The sequence below is a fragment of the Macaca nemestrina genome, chromosome 3 (genome assembly GCF_043159975.1).
Source record: "Macaca nemestrina isolate mMacNem1 chromosome 3, mMacNem.hap1, whole genome shotgun sequence".
Classification (NCBI taxonomy): domain Eukaryota; kingdom Metazoa; phylum Chordata; class Mammalia; order Primates; family Cercopithecidae; genus Macaca; species Macaca nemestrina.
Genome location: NC_092127.1, coordinates 190,093,592 through 190,111,782, shown reverse-complemented (window position 1 = coordinate 190,111,782; position 18,191 = coordinate 190,093,592). Strand labels below are relative to the sequence as shown.

At 46.5% G+C, this 18,191-nt stretch overlaps 1 protein-coding gene across 7 annotated transcripts in view; it reads left to right on the top strand.

Annotated features, from left to right (window-relative positions):
- The window catches only part of LOC105483855 (family with sequence similarity 193 member A), a 198,178-nt gene that overhangs the window by 104,804 nt on the left and 75,183 nt on the right, over positions 1–18,191 (top strand). For 4 of the 7 annotated variants that reach the window (XM_071093910.1, XM_071093912.1, XM_071093907.1 and 1 more), the window contains exons 6-8: positions 630–754; positions 7,384–7,531; positions 15,745–15,816. In XM_071093910.1, coding sequence (XP_070950011.1) covers positions 630–754; positions 7,384–7,531; positions 15,745–15,816 — 345 coding nt within the window. The remainder of the gene's footprint in view (positions 1–629; positions 755–7,383; positions 7,532–15,744; positions 15,817–18,191) is intronic. The other 3 variants (XM_071093911.1, XM_071093909.1, XM_071093908.1) reach the window with 1 other exon arrangement.

The following is an 18,191-nucleotide window of genomic DNA, read 5'->3' as shown; positions in this document are numbered from 1 at the left end:
TAATAATGGCATCAACCTCAGTGGTCTTGTGTTGGGGGCTTGCTGTACATTTCTGTTGACATGACTCTCTATGATGACTGGGACACTTCTAGGTTTTCATGGTATTGGCTAAAGTGATTGACGAGTTTGCCTATGTTTATTAGGAAGACAAAAAAAAAACCTTACCTCTAATAGGGTCTTGCAAGTGGAGAAATTTTGTGTATTAATTAGAATGGAAGGTTTCTCCAAATAGGTAAGAAAATTATTATCCTTTGGCATTGAGGGACTTGATGTATCTAAACTGTCTGAACTGTAAGGGCTGTCATTACAATTTAAAAGTATAATTGTGAGAATTGACTCTCAAACGTTTGGTTACTGCTTTGTCTCTGTGTGCACCTGTCACCCCGTCTTTGCGGCCCTTCTAAACTTGCCATCTAGACTGACTACATGTCCTTGTAGTCGGAGTTCTGATCCACTGTGTGCCTTGGGACATACAGGGAACAGCACTTACCATAAACTGAACGCTCTGGGCCTGTAAAGAGGGATGTGTGTGTGGTGTGGGGAGAGGGAGAGCGGGGAGGGAATCCCTTTGGGAATTTTCAAGTCTTTAGCAATTCACTACATATTCTGTTTTTCTTTTTCTAAACTAGGAAAATGAACACTTGAAAAAGTTCCAAGTGACGTGGGAACTGCATAATAAACACCTGTTTGAAAATCTGGTCTTTTCAGAGCCACTTCTTCAGAGCAACTTGCCCGCACTGGTGTCACAAATCAGGTATTTGGCCTTAACCCGTATACGTCTTTGTGGTGTGACAGCACAGTCTTTTCTCCTGACTGGTGTACCTGAGTACCATCAAGTATGAAAGTTCTTGCAGGAAAAATAACAGGGCTTAGAGAAAAAGATAGTTTGGGCTAAAAACTCAAAACCCGAGAAGTAATACAATTAAACTTTTAAATGCTACTAAGATTTTACACCATAAATTCCTCATACAGAAAAGCTACAGTAAATATAGCACTTTTCCTTGACAAGACCCATCCTTGGCCGGGCACCTGTGATGTGGTTCATGCTATGGCTCTTGGACATGCATGGGAAACGGAGGAGGGAAGAGGCTCAAGTCTGAGGGTGCCTAAGGCCCCCTGGATACAGCTTGGTGTCTCCTACACATTCCCTTGCTACCCGGGGCTCTGTTGTTTTGTCTCCTTGTGTAGCGCTTCCATATGGCTTCTTCACGCTAGGGAGGCTGGCTGGGTTCTGTGCTTTCACTGAGAAAGGGATGCAGGTGCAGCAGTCACTCATGGGGTATCTGCTCGGGGTCATGTGTTTGCCCTGTGGTACCATGTTCAGTTAGGAGGCGTGTTCCTCCTGATGTGATGTCACTCAGCAGAACGCTGAGGTCAAGACCAGCCTGGCCAACATGGTGAAACCCCGTCTCTATTAAAAATACAAAAATTAGCAGCAAAAATTACAAAAATTGAACAGCAGAACACTGTTCCCTGCACTGAGTCATGCATGAGCTACCACAGGTCTGCAGTTTGGTGATTTTGTTCTTTGGTGTTTTGTTCTATTTATCACGTGAGCACATTCCAATAATACAGACCCATCGGGACAGCAGCCATCTACATTTGACCACATTAATACATACTTAGGGGCCAAGTGTGGTGGCTCATGCCTGTAATTCCAACACTTTGGGAGGCCTTACGTGGGTGGATCACCTGAGGTCAGGAGTTTGAGACCAGCCTGGCCAACATGGTAATACCCCATTTCTACTAAAAATATAAAAATCAGCCGGGTGTGGTGGCACACACCTGTGATCCTGGCTGTGCAGAAGGCTGAGGCAGAAGAATTGCTTGAACCCCAGAGGCAGAGGTTGCAGTGAGGCGAGAGTGCACCACTGCACTCTAGCCTGGGCGATAGAGTAAGATGCTGTCTCCGGGGAAAAAAAAAATTGTTAGCTTCACAAAGCAAGGGAATAAATTGTTCTGTTGACTACACCAGTTATTGCTATTTTATTTTTATTTATTTTGTTTTTGAGACAGTGTCTTGCTGTGTCACCAAGGCTGGAGTGCAGTGGCACGATCTCAGCTCAGTGCAACCTCCACCTCCCAGGTTCAAGCGATTCTCCTGCCTCAGCCTCCCAAGTAGCCGGGATTGGGATTATAAGCTTGCACCACCACGCCTGGCTAATTTTTGTATTTTTAATAGAGACGGGGTTTCACCATGTTGGCCAGGCTGGTCTTGAACTCCTGACCTCAAGCGATCCACCTGCCTCAGCCTCCCAAAGTGCTAGGATTACAGGTATGAGCCACTACACCCAATCTGCCTTTTTTCTCTTAAAATCCGTGTATTAGGCTGGGCACAGTGCTTCACACCTGTAATCCCCGCACTTTGTAATCCCTGTGATCCTGGCCGAGCCGAGCGGATCACGAGGTCAGGAGATCAAGACCATCCTGGCTGACATGGTCAAACCCCATCTCTACTAAAAATACAAAAAATTAGCCGAGTATAGTGGCACGCGCCTGTGGTCCCAGCTACTTGGGAGGCTGAGGCAGAAGAATGGCGTGAACCCGGGAGGCGGAGCTTGCAGTGAGCTGAGATTGTGCCACTGTACTCCAGCCTGAGCCACAGAGCGAGATTCCATCTCAAAAAAAAAAAAAAAAACAAAAAAACAAAACAAAACAACAACAAAACCAAAATCCGATTATTGACCCAGTCTTTGTTTCCTGTATTCACAAATTTGCTTCGAGGGGTCCTGACCATCTCCACTTCATAACCTTACTTCTAGAGAAAGCAGTTAAGTAAAAGAGAATTGAGGACAAAAAGATCAGAAGCTGCGCGTGGTGGCTCATGCCTCTAGTCCCGGCTACTTGGGAGGCTGAGGCAGGAGGATTGCTTAAGCCTAGGAGCTGGAGACCAGACTGGGTAACAGCAAGACCCCATCTGTTAAAAAGCGAAAAAAAAGGGCCAGGCGCAGTGGCTCATGCCTGTAATTCCAGCACTTTGGGAGGCTAACGGGGGCAGATCACGAGGTCAGGAGATTGAGACCATCCTGGCTAACACGGTGAAACCCCGTCTCTACTAAAAATACAAAAATTAGCCAGGCGTGGTGGCACCCACCTGTAGTCTCAGCTACTCGCGAGGCTGAGGCAGGAGAATGGCATGAACCCGAGAGCGGAGGTTGCAGTGAGCCGAGATCATGCCACTGCACTCCATCCAGCATGGGGGACAGACAGAGCGAGACTCCATCTCAACAAAACAGAAAAAAAAAAAAAAAAAAACCAAGAACAGAACAAGGTGTTATGGGGGGTGTGGCCAGCTGGCAGGTGGGCCGCAGACCCTTCCAGTGTTCCCTGTGCCCCGACCTGCTTCTTAGCCATTCCTTCCCTTCTGTGGCCACTGTGTATCAAGATTGGAAAGTCCTTAATGTGACCCTTGCAGAATAAAAGGTATCGGAAGAGGATTCACAGTGGTGAATCTGGAATGTGGAGTAGACTTTGTTCCTGGTTATGACGTTCAGATTTATCAAAAGCACTTTTCATGAGAAGACATGCATCTTGGGAGAGGGGCTCTAAAAACAAGATTCCAGGTATCTACCTTAAAAAAAAATTTTAGTGGTAAGCCAGTGAGTTTCGTCAGCCTGTCAGACTGTGGGTGGGTGACTGAAACCTGAAGTGCATCATAAAGCTCCCATCTTTTTCTGTGCCCTAGTTCTGGATTTTCTGTTTGGTCATTGGGTATTAATGGTCATACTCCAACCGTGAGCCATGTCTCCAGTGTGGATGCTGGGGCTCAAGCTGCAGTCTCACTTCTCACTTTCGAGACCCAGAGACAGTTGAGGGAGAAGGATAAACACAGACAGGGACAGAGTGAGACCAACCAGCGTGTTCTCTGAGCAGCACTGATGACGCCAGGACACGCCATGCCTTTGTGCTCTGCACCTGACTCCCTTGTCAGCCTGAGACTAATTCAAGATAATTCAGATTTGCATTGCTAGTGTACAGATATACATTTAACAATTCATAAAAATTTTGCTACTGATTACATACAAACACCCCCTAAAGCTTCTGTATCATGAAATACATATTGTACAATTCATCCACCTAAAATGTACAATTCAATGGCTTTTGATATATTACATTTTTTTAAAATTATGGTAAAGTATATATAACATAAAGCTTACCATTTTAACAATTTTAAGTGTATATTTCATTAACATTAATTATATTCGTAGTGTTTATAACCATTACCACTATGTACTTTAAAATTTTTTCCTCAACCAAAACAGAAACTCTACCCATTAAACAGTAACTCTTCATTGCCCCCTTCTTTTTTTCCCCATAGCCTTTGAAAGTCTGTAATTGGCAGGCTCCTTCCCCTGACTCCCCACTCCTTTTTGTCTTAAAATGTATCTATGAAAGAACTGGGCCATCTGTCCTGGGGGTGCCTTGGTCTGATCCTGCGTGGGCGTGTTCACAGAGCAGTCTGGCCACCTCCATCCTCTGTCCTGCCTGAGAATTGGTAGGATCTGAAGGCTCTGGACGGCTCTGCTCAGATCCCCTGGCAGGCCGAGGCGTAGATGGGGGTTGTTTCTATCGGGGTGCATCCCTCAGGCCTGCTTCTCTTTGTTGTGGGTGTCAGTAGCCCAATGTGGGCTTCACTTTAAATATATATTAAATTAGGCTTATAAAATTTACCCAAACCAATGTTATTTTATTCTCTTTATCAGTAATAACGTTTCACATACACATTATTGGTAATGTTACAGTAAGCCTGTTTCCATGCTGCTGTCTTGCATTTGCAGTCTCAATATTTAGATAGAAACCTGTTTGCTGAGCCATTGATTTAACTCAACCCTGTGGATAGTCCCTGTGACTCTTTTGATCCTAGCACAGCTTTGCTTGTGGGGAAGCCCTGTGCCTGCAGATTGCTTTCCAATTACACCACCAAAGATATCCACAAACCGCCTCCCCCACCCACTTTGCTCTCCCTTGGCTCCAAATTACCTGAATTCTATAAATTGGAAGAGGTAAATTCTTACTTCCAGGAGGAGCGGAACAAGGAACACATGACAGGGTATAATGCCGCATCCCAGCATTCCAGGTGGAGCAAGTAGGGGCAGGATGGAATTGGGTAGAAACTAGGTTCTGTATGAAGAATGGAAACCAGTCACAGAAGAGCAAGGCTGGCAGAGGAGAAGCGGGAGAAAAACTACTTCACGGGCTGCAGTGTGGCAGAAGCCCGGCGCCACTGGAGTCCGTGTCTTAAGGAGTTTTGTCTCCTGAGGGGCAGAAACAGACTTAGGAGAATAGCTTTGATGTTTTGAAGTAGCCTCAATCCATGTGCATCAGTGTTGTTTCTTTCCTTTGTGCTTCCCTAAATGACTGTCCAGTTACACCTAACCTCTGCTGCCTCCCCTGGAGAGACTGCAATAGGTGAGCGCACAGATGGCTTCAGTAGCTGCGAGGTTCCCAGGTGCGATTCACCTGAGGGTGGAGATAGGTCAGAGGAGAAGAGGGAGTCATTCCTGCCCATTTCACCCATGAAAAGATCCTGATTTCCACATAGCTTTCTTTATTGTTTATTATAAAATCGTTAGATTGTCATTACAAATAAAATTCTGAAAATATAGAAAATCATAAAGTTAGGTTTTATAAATAATTTAGTATTATACATTTTTTCCCTATGTCCACTACACGTATTTTTAAACATGCTGTAGTCATATCTTTAGTTACCATGGGCATATTTCCATTTCAAAATATGTATGTGTATATATACATGAATGTGTGTGTGAATGGGTAGACATAATTATAAAATTGGTAATAAGTATCTAGTTATCAAGTACTGATTCTTCTAGATGTGCCGTTATTCGTTTGGTGGCTTCTAGTGTTTTATATAAACAGTGCTGATCCCTAACCCTGCACAGAGTCTTTGAGCTCTTGATATATTATAAACGTTGTATTTGATTGTAAGCTGTCCTTGTCAAGATGTCTTTATTTCACTTATTTTGGCTCACACTGATAGATTTAGGTATTAGGAACATGAGGTTTTTCTGGTGATGATCTACATGTGTCTCCACACCTCTCTGTGTCCTCCTCCTAACCCCGGCCCCCAGCCTTCTGTCTCCCAAGCGCCATCTTGCTCACGGTCTCTTCAGAAATCGAGGTGTTTTTTCTCACTGTCCACCTGCATGTTTGTCTTTTGTTTCCTGTTTATTTTCTCATTTTCCATCTTGCTATCTTTCTTTTTTTTTTTGTCTTTTTTTTTTTTTGAGGCAGAGTCTCACCCTGTCTGCTAGGCTGGAGTGCAGTGGCGCAATCTCGGTTCACCACAGCCTCCACCTCCCAGGTTCAAGTGATTCTCCTGTCCCAGCCTCCTGAGTAGCTGGGATTACAGGCATGCGCTACCACACCTGGCTAATTGTTGTATTTTTAGTAGAGACGGGGTTTCTCCATGTTGGCCAGGCTGGTCTTGAACTCCCGACCTCAGGTGATCTGCTCCCCTTGGCCTCCCAAAGTGCTGGGATTACAGGCGCGAGCCACTGTGCCCGACTGCCATCTTTCTTAATACAGTATAATATAGTAGACAGAAAACTGTAACTGTATTTCTTCAAGTAAATCAAATTTTGTTTTGCTTTATTTGAAAACCAGATCTAAATTTTATGTCTCATTAAATGTTTTGTTTTCTCTGAGCCAGTTGCATTTTCAAGAGTAAAATAACTTTGCATCCCCATATTTTTTTTTATCATTTTTAATTTTTATTTTTATCTAATTTTTTTATTTTGCAATTCCATATTTGGTAAACTGAATTGTTAAGCCATAGTCTTTAGAGACATGTTGTTCAGTGCTCATTTGTTTTCTCAGAAGCTGTTGTTTCTTTGAGCTTCTCTTTTTTTTTTTTTTTTTTTTTTTTGAGACGAGTCTTGCTCTGTCGCCCAGGCTGGAGTGCAGTGGCGTGATCTCGGCTCACTGCAACCTCCACCTCCTGGGTTCAAGCAGTTCTCCTGTCTCAGCCTCCCAAGTAGCTGGGACTATGGGTGCCTGCCACCATACCCAGCTAATTTTTTTTGTACTTTTAGTAGAGATGGGGTTTTGCCATATTGGGCAGGCTGGTCTCGAACTCCTGACCTCAGGTGATCCAGCCACCTCAGCCTCCCAAAGTGCTGGGATTACAGACGTGAGCCACCGTGCCCAGCCGAGCATCTCCTTTTTACAAGTCTGTCCCAGTGGCCTTGCATGGGGATCTGTTGATCCCTCACAGCTCCCTGCTGTGGTGCAGAGTGGCACCCCGTTTTCCATGTTGGGAGGCGAGTTGACAAAACAGAATAGTAGCAGCAGGAAGCGCATTTCTAATCTCTGCTTCAGAGCCTTTGAGTTCTTTCCTTTGTTACAAGGCCTTCTCTCTCCTAGGCTAGGAACCACCACACACGACACCTGCAGTGAGGACACATACAGTACCTTGCTGCAGAGGTACCAGCGCTCCGAGGAGGAGCTGCGCAGAGTCGCTGAGGAGTGGCTGGAGTGCCAGAAGAGGATCGATGCCTATGTCGACGAGCAGGTGAGTGCCACCCGGGACCACCACACCCCGCGCACACCCTCGCACAGCCACGTTGAAGGCAGCACCAAGACACTAGCTTTGTCCTGAGCTGCAAGCCGGGAATTCCCGACTGAGGCCCAGAGGCGCATGTGGGTAGCCCCTGTGTGCGTGCCAGCTGCTGGTTTTCCAGAAGGGATGGGAAACCTGTTGGCATCACAGATGGCTTGGGCCTCCTGTGCCTGAGGTGTGGTGGCAGCAGTTGGTCAGGTTCGCCTTGGCCTGGGCATACCCGCTGTCACTCACACAGGCTGTCACCCAGGCTCTGCACCCCAGGTAGAAGGTTTTGTTTTGTGTGTGTGTGTGTGTGTGTGTGTTTTTTGAGATGGAGTTTCGCTCTTGTTGCCCAGGCTGGAGTGCAATGGTGAGATCTGGGCTCACCCCAACCTCTGCCTCCCGGGTTCAAGTGATTCTCCTGCCTCAGTCTCCCGAGTAGCTGGGATTACATGTGCCACCATGCCCAGCTAATTTTGTATTTTTAGTAGAGACAGGGTTTCTCCATGTTGATCAGGCTGGTCTCGAACTCCCGACCTCAGGTGGTCTGCCTGCCTCAGCCTCCCAAAGTGTTGGGATTACAGGTGTGAGCCACCAAGCCCGGTCCAGGTAGGAGATTTTTAAGTCCAGGAGCCATTTACTGAGCACTCTGCTGTTGAGAGCTCATTGTCCATCTGTCCTAGTCTAGAAAGGAGTGCAGACACATGCACAGGTGGCAGGTGGCCGATGAAGTGGAAGACAGAAGAGGGAGGGCATCTGCTGGAGGTGGATCTGAAGGGAAGGTGCTCAGGTAGCCCAAGCCTCTCAGACAGAGCAGGGCTTTGAGATGGCGCCCCCTCTTTCTCACCCCTGGCCTGCCTGCTCTCCTAAAGCGGGGTTGGGCCAGGAAGGAATTGAGAGCGGCCCTGGTTTAAAGATGACAGTAGTGTGAGCAGTGGTAAAGGAGGAGTGACTGAGTTATTTATCTGTTGCACTTTGGAGACTCTCTGTAGGAAAATGGAACCTGGGCTCTAGCCTAAGACATGTGCTGTTTCCATGTCTGCCCTGGCATGGTGAGTGCCACGTGGATGCCAGCCGTGGCTCCTTGTCAGTGTTCCTTGTCAGTGCTGTGAGGGACTGGGAAGAAGGAAGGGACTAGCATGTGCTCACTGCTCCCGAGAAGCGTGTCACTGATTTCACAGTTACAGGCCGTGTTTTCTGTTGCTGTTCTCTACTGCAGCCACAGGGACTAGAGCTACAAATGGTCTGTTGTTTGGATTTTCGCGGGTTTTCTCCTACTCCATTCTTCTGCGTTCTCAGCCTCCCAAAGTACTGGGATTACATTTGTGAGCCACGGCGCCTGGCCTGCTGGCTTTTTTTGAACCTTCATCAGCTTCAGTGGAATAAGTTCCAACTTTGTCACATGCGAAATTCTGTGCTGTTGAGCTTGTCTTAGGGCGGGTGGCCCTGAGATTCTCCCATGACTCTGTCTGCGCTTCTTCCTTGGCCGCTGTACGCACAGCACATCAGGGTGAGAAGGGGCCTTCGAGGTCAGTTTGGTCCTGGGAGACTCCCTCTGTGTCCTGAGCCTCATGGTGAGGCCTGAGAGAGCAGTTGCTGTTTTGTGTTTTCTTCAAAGTGGGCATTCCTAATTCATGTTTTTGTCTGTTTTTGCAACCAGAGACTTTCCAGCTGTGGTTTGTCACTGACCAGCGACTTCTTAGCCTGACTACTGAGTGAGAGCAGGGTCTGGATGCCAGGTGGGGAGGGCAGAGTCTCCCACTGCAGCAGCACCTCAGCAGCCTTCATCTCGTGAGGCCTGGAGCATCCCAGGGGCTGCAGCTGTGCCATGTGGGGACAGCACAGCAGAGAGGGCGCTGAAAGCTGCATTCCCCTCTGCCATCTGTGGGTGTACCAGCCGATTTTCACAAGTTTGCTGTTCTGGTAGAGGGAGCAGGAGTTGGGGGGAGCTAGGATAGTGGGCATTAACCTGCTCCAGGAAGTGGGCATCTTGAGCACAGGCTCTTCGGGGCTGTGGCCGTGCAGGAGGGCCAGTAGTGTGTCCAGGTCACCACTCCCTGGGATGTTCTTGACTTGGGTCCCAGGGAGAACCCTGCATGGCAATCAACACCAGAATGCAGTCCTGGATCTGCCCTCTGAGTGTTTTCCCTCCCTAGTCTTAGTTTCCCACCTGCAAAATGAGATAATGACATTAGGTGATGTTTTAGTTTTACACGAGCTTTTGATTCCAAATAAGTTTTTTGTGTGTTATTTTTAAAAAGCAAAACTGGCCAGGTGCAGTGGCTCACACTTGTAATTTCAGCACTTTAGGAGGCTAAGGTGGGAGGATCACTTGAGCCCAGGAGTTTGAGACCAGCCTGGGCAACATAGTGAGACTTTGTCTCTACAAAAAATTAGGCTTAGTGCCATGTGCTTGTGGTTCCAGCCACTCCAGAGACTGACAAGGGGAGGATCACTTAAGACCGAGAGTTCGAGGCTGCAGTGAGCTATGATGGTGCCACTGCACTGTAGCCTGGGTGACAGAGTGAGACCCTGTCTCAGAAAAAAAACAAAAACAAAAACAAAAAGAAAACGGCCAGGCTCAGTGGCTCACACCTGTATTCCCAGCACTTTGGGAGGCTGAGGCAGGTGGATTACTTAAGCCTGGAAGTTTGAGACCAGCCTGGGCAACATAGATAGACCTTGTCTCTACAAAAATACAAAAATTAGCCGGGCATGGTAGCGTGCACTTGTGGTTTCAGCTACTTGGGAGGCTGAGATGGGAGGATCGCTTGAGCCTAGGAGGTCAAGGCTGTGGTGAGCTATGATCATGCCACCTCACTCCATCCTGGGCAACAGAGTGAGACCATATCTCAAAAAATGAAAAAAATATATAGGCATAGGGACAGTAAATAGTCCCTGTGTTGGTATTGTACTGTGGGCCGCTGGTTACTGGGTACCCTATAGGGCAGGGATCCCCGACTTTTGGGTCACAGACCAGTACTAGTCCATGACCTGTTAGGAACCAGGCTGCACAGCAGGAGGTGAGTGGCCGGTGAGCAAGGGAAGTTTTGTCAGGATTTATAGCCACTCCCCATACCTTGCATTACTACCTGAACTCCAGCTCCTGTCAGATCAGCAGAGACATTAGATCCTCATAGAAGCACAAACCCTATTGTGAGCTGCGCGTGCGAGGGATCTGGGTTGTACACTTCTCATGAGAGTCTAATGCCTGCTGATCCGTCACTGTCTCCCATCGCCTCCAGATGGGACCATCTAGTTGAAGGAAAACAAGCTCAGGGCTTCCACTGATTGTGCATTGGGGTGAGTTGTATGATTATTTCATCCTGTATTACAGTGCAGTAATAATAGAAATAAAGTGTACAGTAAATGTTATGAACTTGAATCATCCCGAAACCATCCACTTGCCTCACCTGGTCTGTGGAAAAGTTGTCTTCCATGAAATCGATCCCTAGTGCCAAAAAGATTGGGGACCACTGCTCTGGAGCACATCCCATGGCACCTAAGCAGGGTGGTTTATTGAGAGTACAGAGGAGGGGAGGAGCAGTGAGATCTCAGGTCATCAGCAGACACTGTGAAGGAAAGACCTTGAGAAGGAAAAACAAAAGGCGAGAGGCTGATTTTTCTTCCTGGCTCACTCTTGTCACTGGGGCTCGAGGGAGTGAAGCTGATCTGCTCTGGCCTCACAGAGGAGCGAGGTGTGAGAAGCCACAACCACCCTGGCTGGGAGCAGGGATAGGAGCTCAGGTCTCTGAAGCCCAGGGAAGAGCCACTGTGCAGGGCAGGGTTTCAGAACTCCCAGAGAGGCTGCTTGTGGGAAGCACGTGAAAGGGTCCTTAATCCGAGAGTGTCTCCGTTGACGACATAGTGTCACCTGCTGAGTCTCTGTCTTGCCAGCATGAGTTGCAGTCAAGTTGTATTGCGTTAGGTCATTGAAACCTCCCAAGTGCATAGGATCCTGCCTGCCTTTACCAAGGACCTCTTAAAAAAAGAGGTGCCTCAAGCACCTTCTGAGTAGGCATGGATAGCTGCCCACAGTACACTATAATGGCAGCAATGGTGGTATTTGCCTTTGGCCCAGAGAACACTGTGTCAGAGCCCTCCTCCACAGTCTTGTTAGTGTTTGTAGCAGTAACAGATGTGCGGATGGAGAAGCTGAGTGTTGATGAATCCACTGGAGAGTGTCATCAGACCCAGAAGGGTGGGCGTATCAGTCTGTTTTCACACTGCTATAAAGAACTACCTGAGGCCAGGTGCGATGCTCACACCTGTAATCCCAGCACTTAGGGAGGCCAAGGTGGGCGGATCACCTGAGGTCGGGAGTTCAAGACCAGCCTGACCAACATGGCGAACCCCCATCTCTACTAAAAATACAAAATTAGCTGAGTGTGGTGGTGCGTGCCTGTCATCCCACCTACTCGGGAGGCTGAGGCAGGAGAGTCACTTGAACCCGGGAGGCAGAGGTTGGGGTGAGCTGAGATCGTGCCATTGCACTCCAGCCTGGGCAACGAGAGCGAAACTCTGTCTCAAAGAAGGAAAAAAACAACCTACCTGATTCTGGGTAATTTATAAAGAACAGAGGTTTAATTGATTCACAGTTCCTCATGGCTGGGGAGGCCTTAGGAAACTTATAATCATGGCAGAAGGAGAAGAGGAGGCAATGCACGTCTTACGTGGTGGCAGGAGAGAGAGAGCAAGAGGGGAAATGCCACACTTCTAAGCTATCATATCATCTTGTGAGAACTCACTATCATGAGAACAGCATGGGGGAAATCCGCCCCCATCATCCCATCACCTCCCACCAGGTTCCTCCCCTAACATGTGGGAATTACAATTTGACATGAGATTTGGGTGGGGACAAAGGTGAACCATATCAATGTAACAGGTTGACGTGATGTCACAGGGCAGACGTGGAAGGTCCTGTAATCAGGGTGGTGGCAGCCTCGCTGCATGTCCTCAGGACACCTCTAACCAGGCTGGACACCCCTGGCAGGGAAGCATAAGGGACTTGAGGTTGCTGGCCTGAGCGGTCAAGAAATGACCAGTGTGAAGCAAACATTGAGTTCGTCCCAGACAGCCCCCGGGAGCAGAGTCTAGACCCCATGTAGATGTGTGTGATCAGAAAGAGTCCCTTGCAAGGGTCGTTCGAAGGCAGAGTGGGCTGTAGTGTGGAGATGAGTTCCCCATGATAGGGAATGTGGAGAATAGTTGGAGAGGTGTTTGGACTAGGTGACCATGAGGTCTCATCTCAGATTTCATTTCAGGGACACATCTGTCCCTGACTGGGGCTGGTGGCCTCTGTGCCTGGTACTCATTGTTTCCTAGGGATTTGCAGAGTACCCTTCAGGGGAGGCACCTGTCTGCAAGCTTAAGTGCACATCAGCTTTGCCTGTCAACAACGGTGATTTGCGTGTGTCAGTGGTTCCTGTCCTGGTGTTGAACAGGAGATGCTGGCCTGTTGTGGAGAAGCTTTGAGTCTGGAAGCTTTTCTGCGTGGAACTCCCACCTCCCTTTCTCCTGCATTTGGTGTTTTTCTTCTGTAGAATTGACGCTGTTCACTTGATTCATCCCTGGTGGATTAGTCCATTCTTGCACTGCTATAAAGAAATACCTGAGACTGGATAATTTATAAAGAAAAGCAGTTTAATTGGCTCACAGTTCTGTGGCTGTATAGGAAGCATGGCTGGGAGGCCTCGGGCAACTTACAATCATGGTGGAAGGGGAAGGGGAAACCAGCACATCTTACATGGCCGGAGTAGGAGGAAGCGGGGTGGGGAGGTGCTACACACTTTTAAACAACAACCAGATCTCCTGGGAACTCACTATCACTAGAATAGCACCTTTGGGGAAATCTGACCCCATGATCCAATCACCTCCCACCAGGCCCCACCTCCAACATTGGGGAATACAGTTTGACATGAGGTCTAAGCCATATCACCTGGCTTTCTCATCATGTGTCAATATAAGTTTCTGAGGTTGTGAATAACTTGTAACCTTCAGGTGACTTCAGAAAAATAGTATAGTTAGTGATAACATAGGGGAAGAGATGGAAGAGAAGGAAGATGAACCCTTACTGAGCGCTGGGCCAAACCCAGTGTGGCTAGAGCCTCACTACTGCTTCCTGGTGTTACCACATCTGCAGGTGAGAGGAGGCTCCCGAGGGCCTCAGGCAGGCCTATTGGGGTTTAGGTCAGCGGTGGCCTAAGTAGCATAACATCCTGCCCCTAGGAGCCTGGGGTGCTGTCCTTAGTTCCACATGTGATGGAAATGGCAGATAAAGTTCTAGTTTCAGAGATTCATTTCTCCAATTGAACTGTAACAAAACGCAAAAATGCCTCTAAGAAAATTCCTTTACTAAGACTGAAAAATCCTTTGGGAATAGTAATTTCTTGATGTATCTGTTTCTTGAAGTTAAACATTTATTTTGAACTATTATATATGGTATTATATATTGCAGTTGTTCCAGGAAAGATAGTATATATGTAAAAATAACATATACATATTCTCTCTAGGGAAAAAATACAGTGTCACTTAAAAAGTAAAGTGTATTTCTTTAAAATTGCATGTTACATCGTTTTTACAAAGAGAAGATCAGTCTCTTCACTAAAAGAACCAGAAGATGATTTTTTTTTTTGAGACGGAGTCTCTCTCTGTCGCCAGGCTGGAGTGCAGTGGCGCGATCTCGGCTCACTGCAACCTCTGCCTCCCGGGTTCAAGTGATTCTCCTGCCTCAGCCTCCCGAGTAGCTGGGACTACAGGCATGCGCCACCACGCCCCGCTAATTTTTGTATTTGTAGTAGAGACAAGGTTTCACCCTGTTGACCAGGATGGTCTAGATTTCTTGACCTCATGATCCACCCACCTCAGCCTCCCAAAGTGCTGAAATTACAGGCGTGAGCCCCCACACCTGGCCAGGAGATGCGTTTTTATTTTAACTCTCTTTTGAAGAAACCATGAGAAACAATCCGCCACTAATACAATTGAGGGAAATTGAGAGAATAATAGTCATTCTGGAACCACGTATGCATGGGTGGGAGGTTGGGGGGAGCTGAAAACAACGGAAATTTATGCTCACAGTTCTCGAGGCCAAAAGTTCAGAATCAGTATGTTAGCAGGGCTGTGTTCCCCTGAAAGCTTTGGGGGCGGCTGCAGTGACCCCTGGAGTTCTTGGTTTGTGGCCGCTCCACTCTCCACTGGAGCCATTGTAATGCGCCATTTAATTTAAAACCTTTGAATGAACATTGGTTTCTTCTAATAACATTTTAGAAATTTTATACTGATTCAAAGGTTTTAAAATGTTGAATACATGTAAAATAATTGAGTCTCTGTTCACAAATATGTATGTATGTGGCAAGAGAGTGGTAGGTTTTTGTTTGTTTGAGATGGAGTCTTACTCTCACCTAGGCGGTGGTGTCATCTGGGCTCACTGCAACCTCCGCCAGCTGGTCTCAAGCAGCCCTCCCACCTCAGCCTCCAGAGTAGCTGGGATCACAGCACACACCACCATGCCTGGCTAATTTTTTTGTTTGTATTTTTGGTAGAGATGGGGTTTCACCATGTTGCCCAGGCTGGAAGTTTGAAATAAATTATTTTTATGTTTGCTTTCTAAAATTCATTCTTTGTTGTTTGACACATACATAAGCCTGCAAGTACCCAAATTTGTTCCCCCCCCAAAAAAAAAAAAAATTTCCCAGAAGCTGTAAGGAGTCAAGGAAGAGGTTTTAATTGATGTTATTTATCAAACAACTCTTAAGCTCTACACTAAGATTTTACAATAACTGCAGACATATACAGTGAAAAGGGAGAATTGGCACCCATATTGAATCTTCCCATCTAAGAATATGGTATGTCACTCTTTTTTAAGGTTTTAAAAAATATCTTGTATTATGGTTTTATAGTTTGTAAATCTTGACCCATTTTCTGCCTCCATAGTCTGTAGTTTGAGGGGCTACTATGCCCGGCATCTTGAGCGGGGAATGTGTGTTTAAAGCGTTCATGCTGGAAACTGGGAAAATGGAGATGCCCTGTGACCAGTTGTCTCGCCAGATGCCGGCATTAACTCCTGTAGTTTTTGAGTTGAGTCTTGAATCTGGGAGTCTAGGAAATCACAGTATCTTCTACAAATAATGATAGGTTTATCTCATCTTTTCCAGCATTTGTCCCCTTTTTTTGGCTTCCACTAGGACCTTCAGACCAGTGTGAATAAGAGCATTGATACTGGCACCCTTGTCCAGTCCTGGCTTCGAGGGGCTGCTGTGAGTGTTTCACCATGAAGTTTGATGCTTGCCATACAGACTTTTGATACTTTCTAGCAAATTAAAGAAGTTTACTTTTATTTCTAGTTTATTTAGGCTATCATTTAAAAAATAAAACAGGAAGATGTCAAAATTGGTGGTATGATTTTTCTTACATCAATTTCTATATGAATTAAGAGTTTAGGTTACCTAATTTTGACACATTCTTGCATTCCTGGGATGAAACGCTAGTAGATCATGATATGTCATTCTTTATTCCATTATTAAATTTGTTAGCTGATATTTGATTTAGGACGTGTGTGCGCGTGTGCGCCTGTGTGTGTGTGTATGTGTATTTGGACAGCTATATAAAATTATTTTTAGAGACAGGGTTTCACACTGCTGGCCAGGCTGGAGTGCAATGACAAGATATTAGTTCTCTGCAGCTTCGAACCCCTGGGCTCAAGCTATCCTCCCACTTCAGCCTCCTGAGTAGCTGGGACCATAGGCACGTGCCAGTGTGCCAGCTAAATTTTGGCTTGGCGCAGTGGCTCGCACCTGTAATTCCAGCACTTTGGGAGGCCAAAGCAGAAGGATCGCTTGAGCCCAGGAGTTTGAGACCAACCTGGGCAACATAGGGAGAACCCCATCTCTACAAGGAAAAAAAAAAAAATTAGGTGTGGTGGTGTGTGCCTGTGGTCCTAGCTACTTGGGAGGCTGAGGTGGGAGGATCACAGGCCCAGGAGGTTGAGGCTACAGTAAGTTGTGATCACACCACTGTAGTCCAGCCTAAGAGACAGAGTGAGAGACTTTGTCTCAAAGATAATTTTATTTCCAAACAAATGAAATTTTTTGTAGCGGTGGGGGTCTTACCTTATTATCTAGACTGTTCTCAAATTCCTGGCCTCAAGTGATCCTCCCACCTTGGCCTACCAAAGCACTGGGATTACAGGTGTGAGCCACTGCATCCAGCTAGGACTTTTATATCTATATTCTGAGGTATAATTGAGTTGTCTTGGTCTTTGAGGTCTTACTTGTTTTGTATAAAGGTTGTGCTAGCTTCATAGAATGCATTGAGAAACTCTCTGCGTTTTTGCAGTTTTCGGGAATAGTTTAAATTTTCTGTCCCATAAAGGATTTGATAGAACCTACCGTAAAACTTTGGGGCCTAATTCATTTTTACAGGGAAGAATAACAAGAACTATAGATCTTGTCTGCCTTTTTCATGTATATCACATTTATTAGTCTATCTCAAGTTTCCTTCTATGTCGAGTCAGTTTTACAAATGGAATTTGGCTCAAGAAGTTATCCACATCATTTAGTAAAGGGTTGTAAGCTCACACCTGCAGGGCTAGGGAAAGTCACAGAAATGAATGATATGGGGTAGAGCAGCCCCAGAGTTCCTGTGGTGCTCATGGCCATCACCACCCTCACCTTAGAAAGTGCCCTCAGTTGGGATAGGCCCTGGTGGAGCGTGGGGCATGGGTAGTGAAGGCCACACCTGGGTGTGCGTGCATGTGTTCTCCTGTTCTTTGTTAGGGGCAGTCCAGCAGTCTTCACAGGGCCACCAGAGCCGCCGAGTTGTCAAGAGAAGCCAGAAATCTGGATTATTAGGTGAAATCTTGAAAATTTTTTTAAAAAGGCATTGTGCAAGTGGGACAAAACAGCCCATGAGCCCCTTGTTTGCAACTCTTCTTTAGATACTGCAAAGTATCAACTTAAAAAGATACTTTGTCTCATAGTTTAAAAAACAGCCTTCTGGCCAGGGAGTGCAGTGGCTCATGCTTGTAATCCCAGTACTTCGGGAGGCCGAGGCAGGTGGATCACTTGAGGCCAGGAGTTCAAGACCAGCCTTGCCAACATGGTGAAACACCGTCTCTAGTAAAAATAGAAAAACGAGCTGGGCGTGGTGGTGGGCGCCTGTAATCCCAGCTACTCAGGAGGCTAAAGCACAAGAATCGCTTGAACCCAGGAGGCACAGGTTGCATTGAGCCGAGATTGCACCACTGCACTCCAGCTTGGGTGATAAAGCGAAACTCAGTCTCAAAAAACAAAACAAAACAGTCTTCATACGTACCCATATCCTTTCTCAATCCTGGTTTTTTTTTTTTTTTATGTTACCTTTTTCCCCCTTTTTCAGCCTTGGCAGAAGTTTACAGAACCGACTTTCGGTTTTATTAATCACATTTGCTTCTCTGTGTTCTCAGTAATGTCTCTTTTTGCCTTTAATTCCTTCCTACTTCGTTAGTTTTGCTTTGCTTTGCTTCTTAAGTCTCATATGCCTGTTAATAGCTCTTCCTTTCCTGTAGTCTGAGCTCTTCGTGTGGCAGGACCAAGTTGCCATCATCTTGCTTATTTCTAACACATTCAGGGCACATAATGGGCATTCAGTAAAT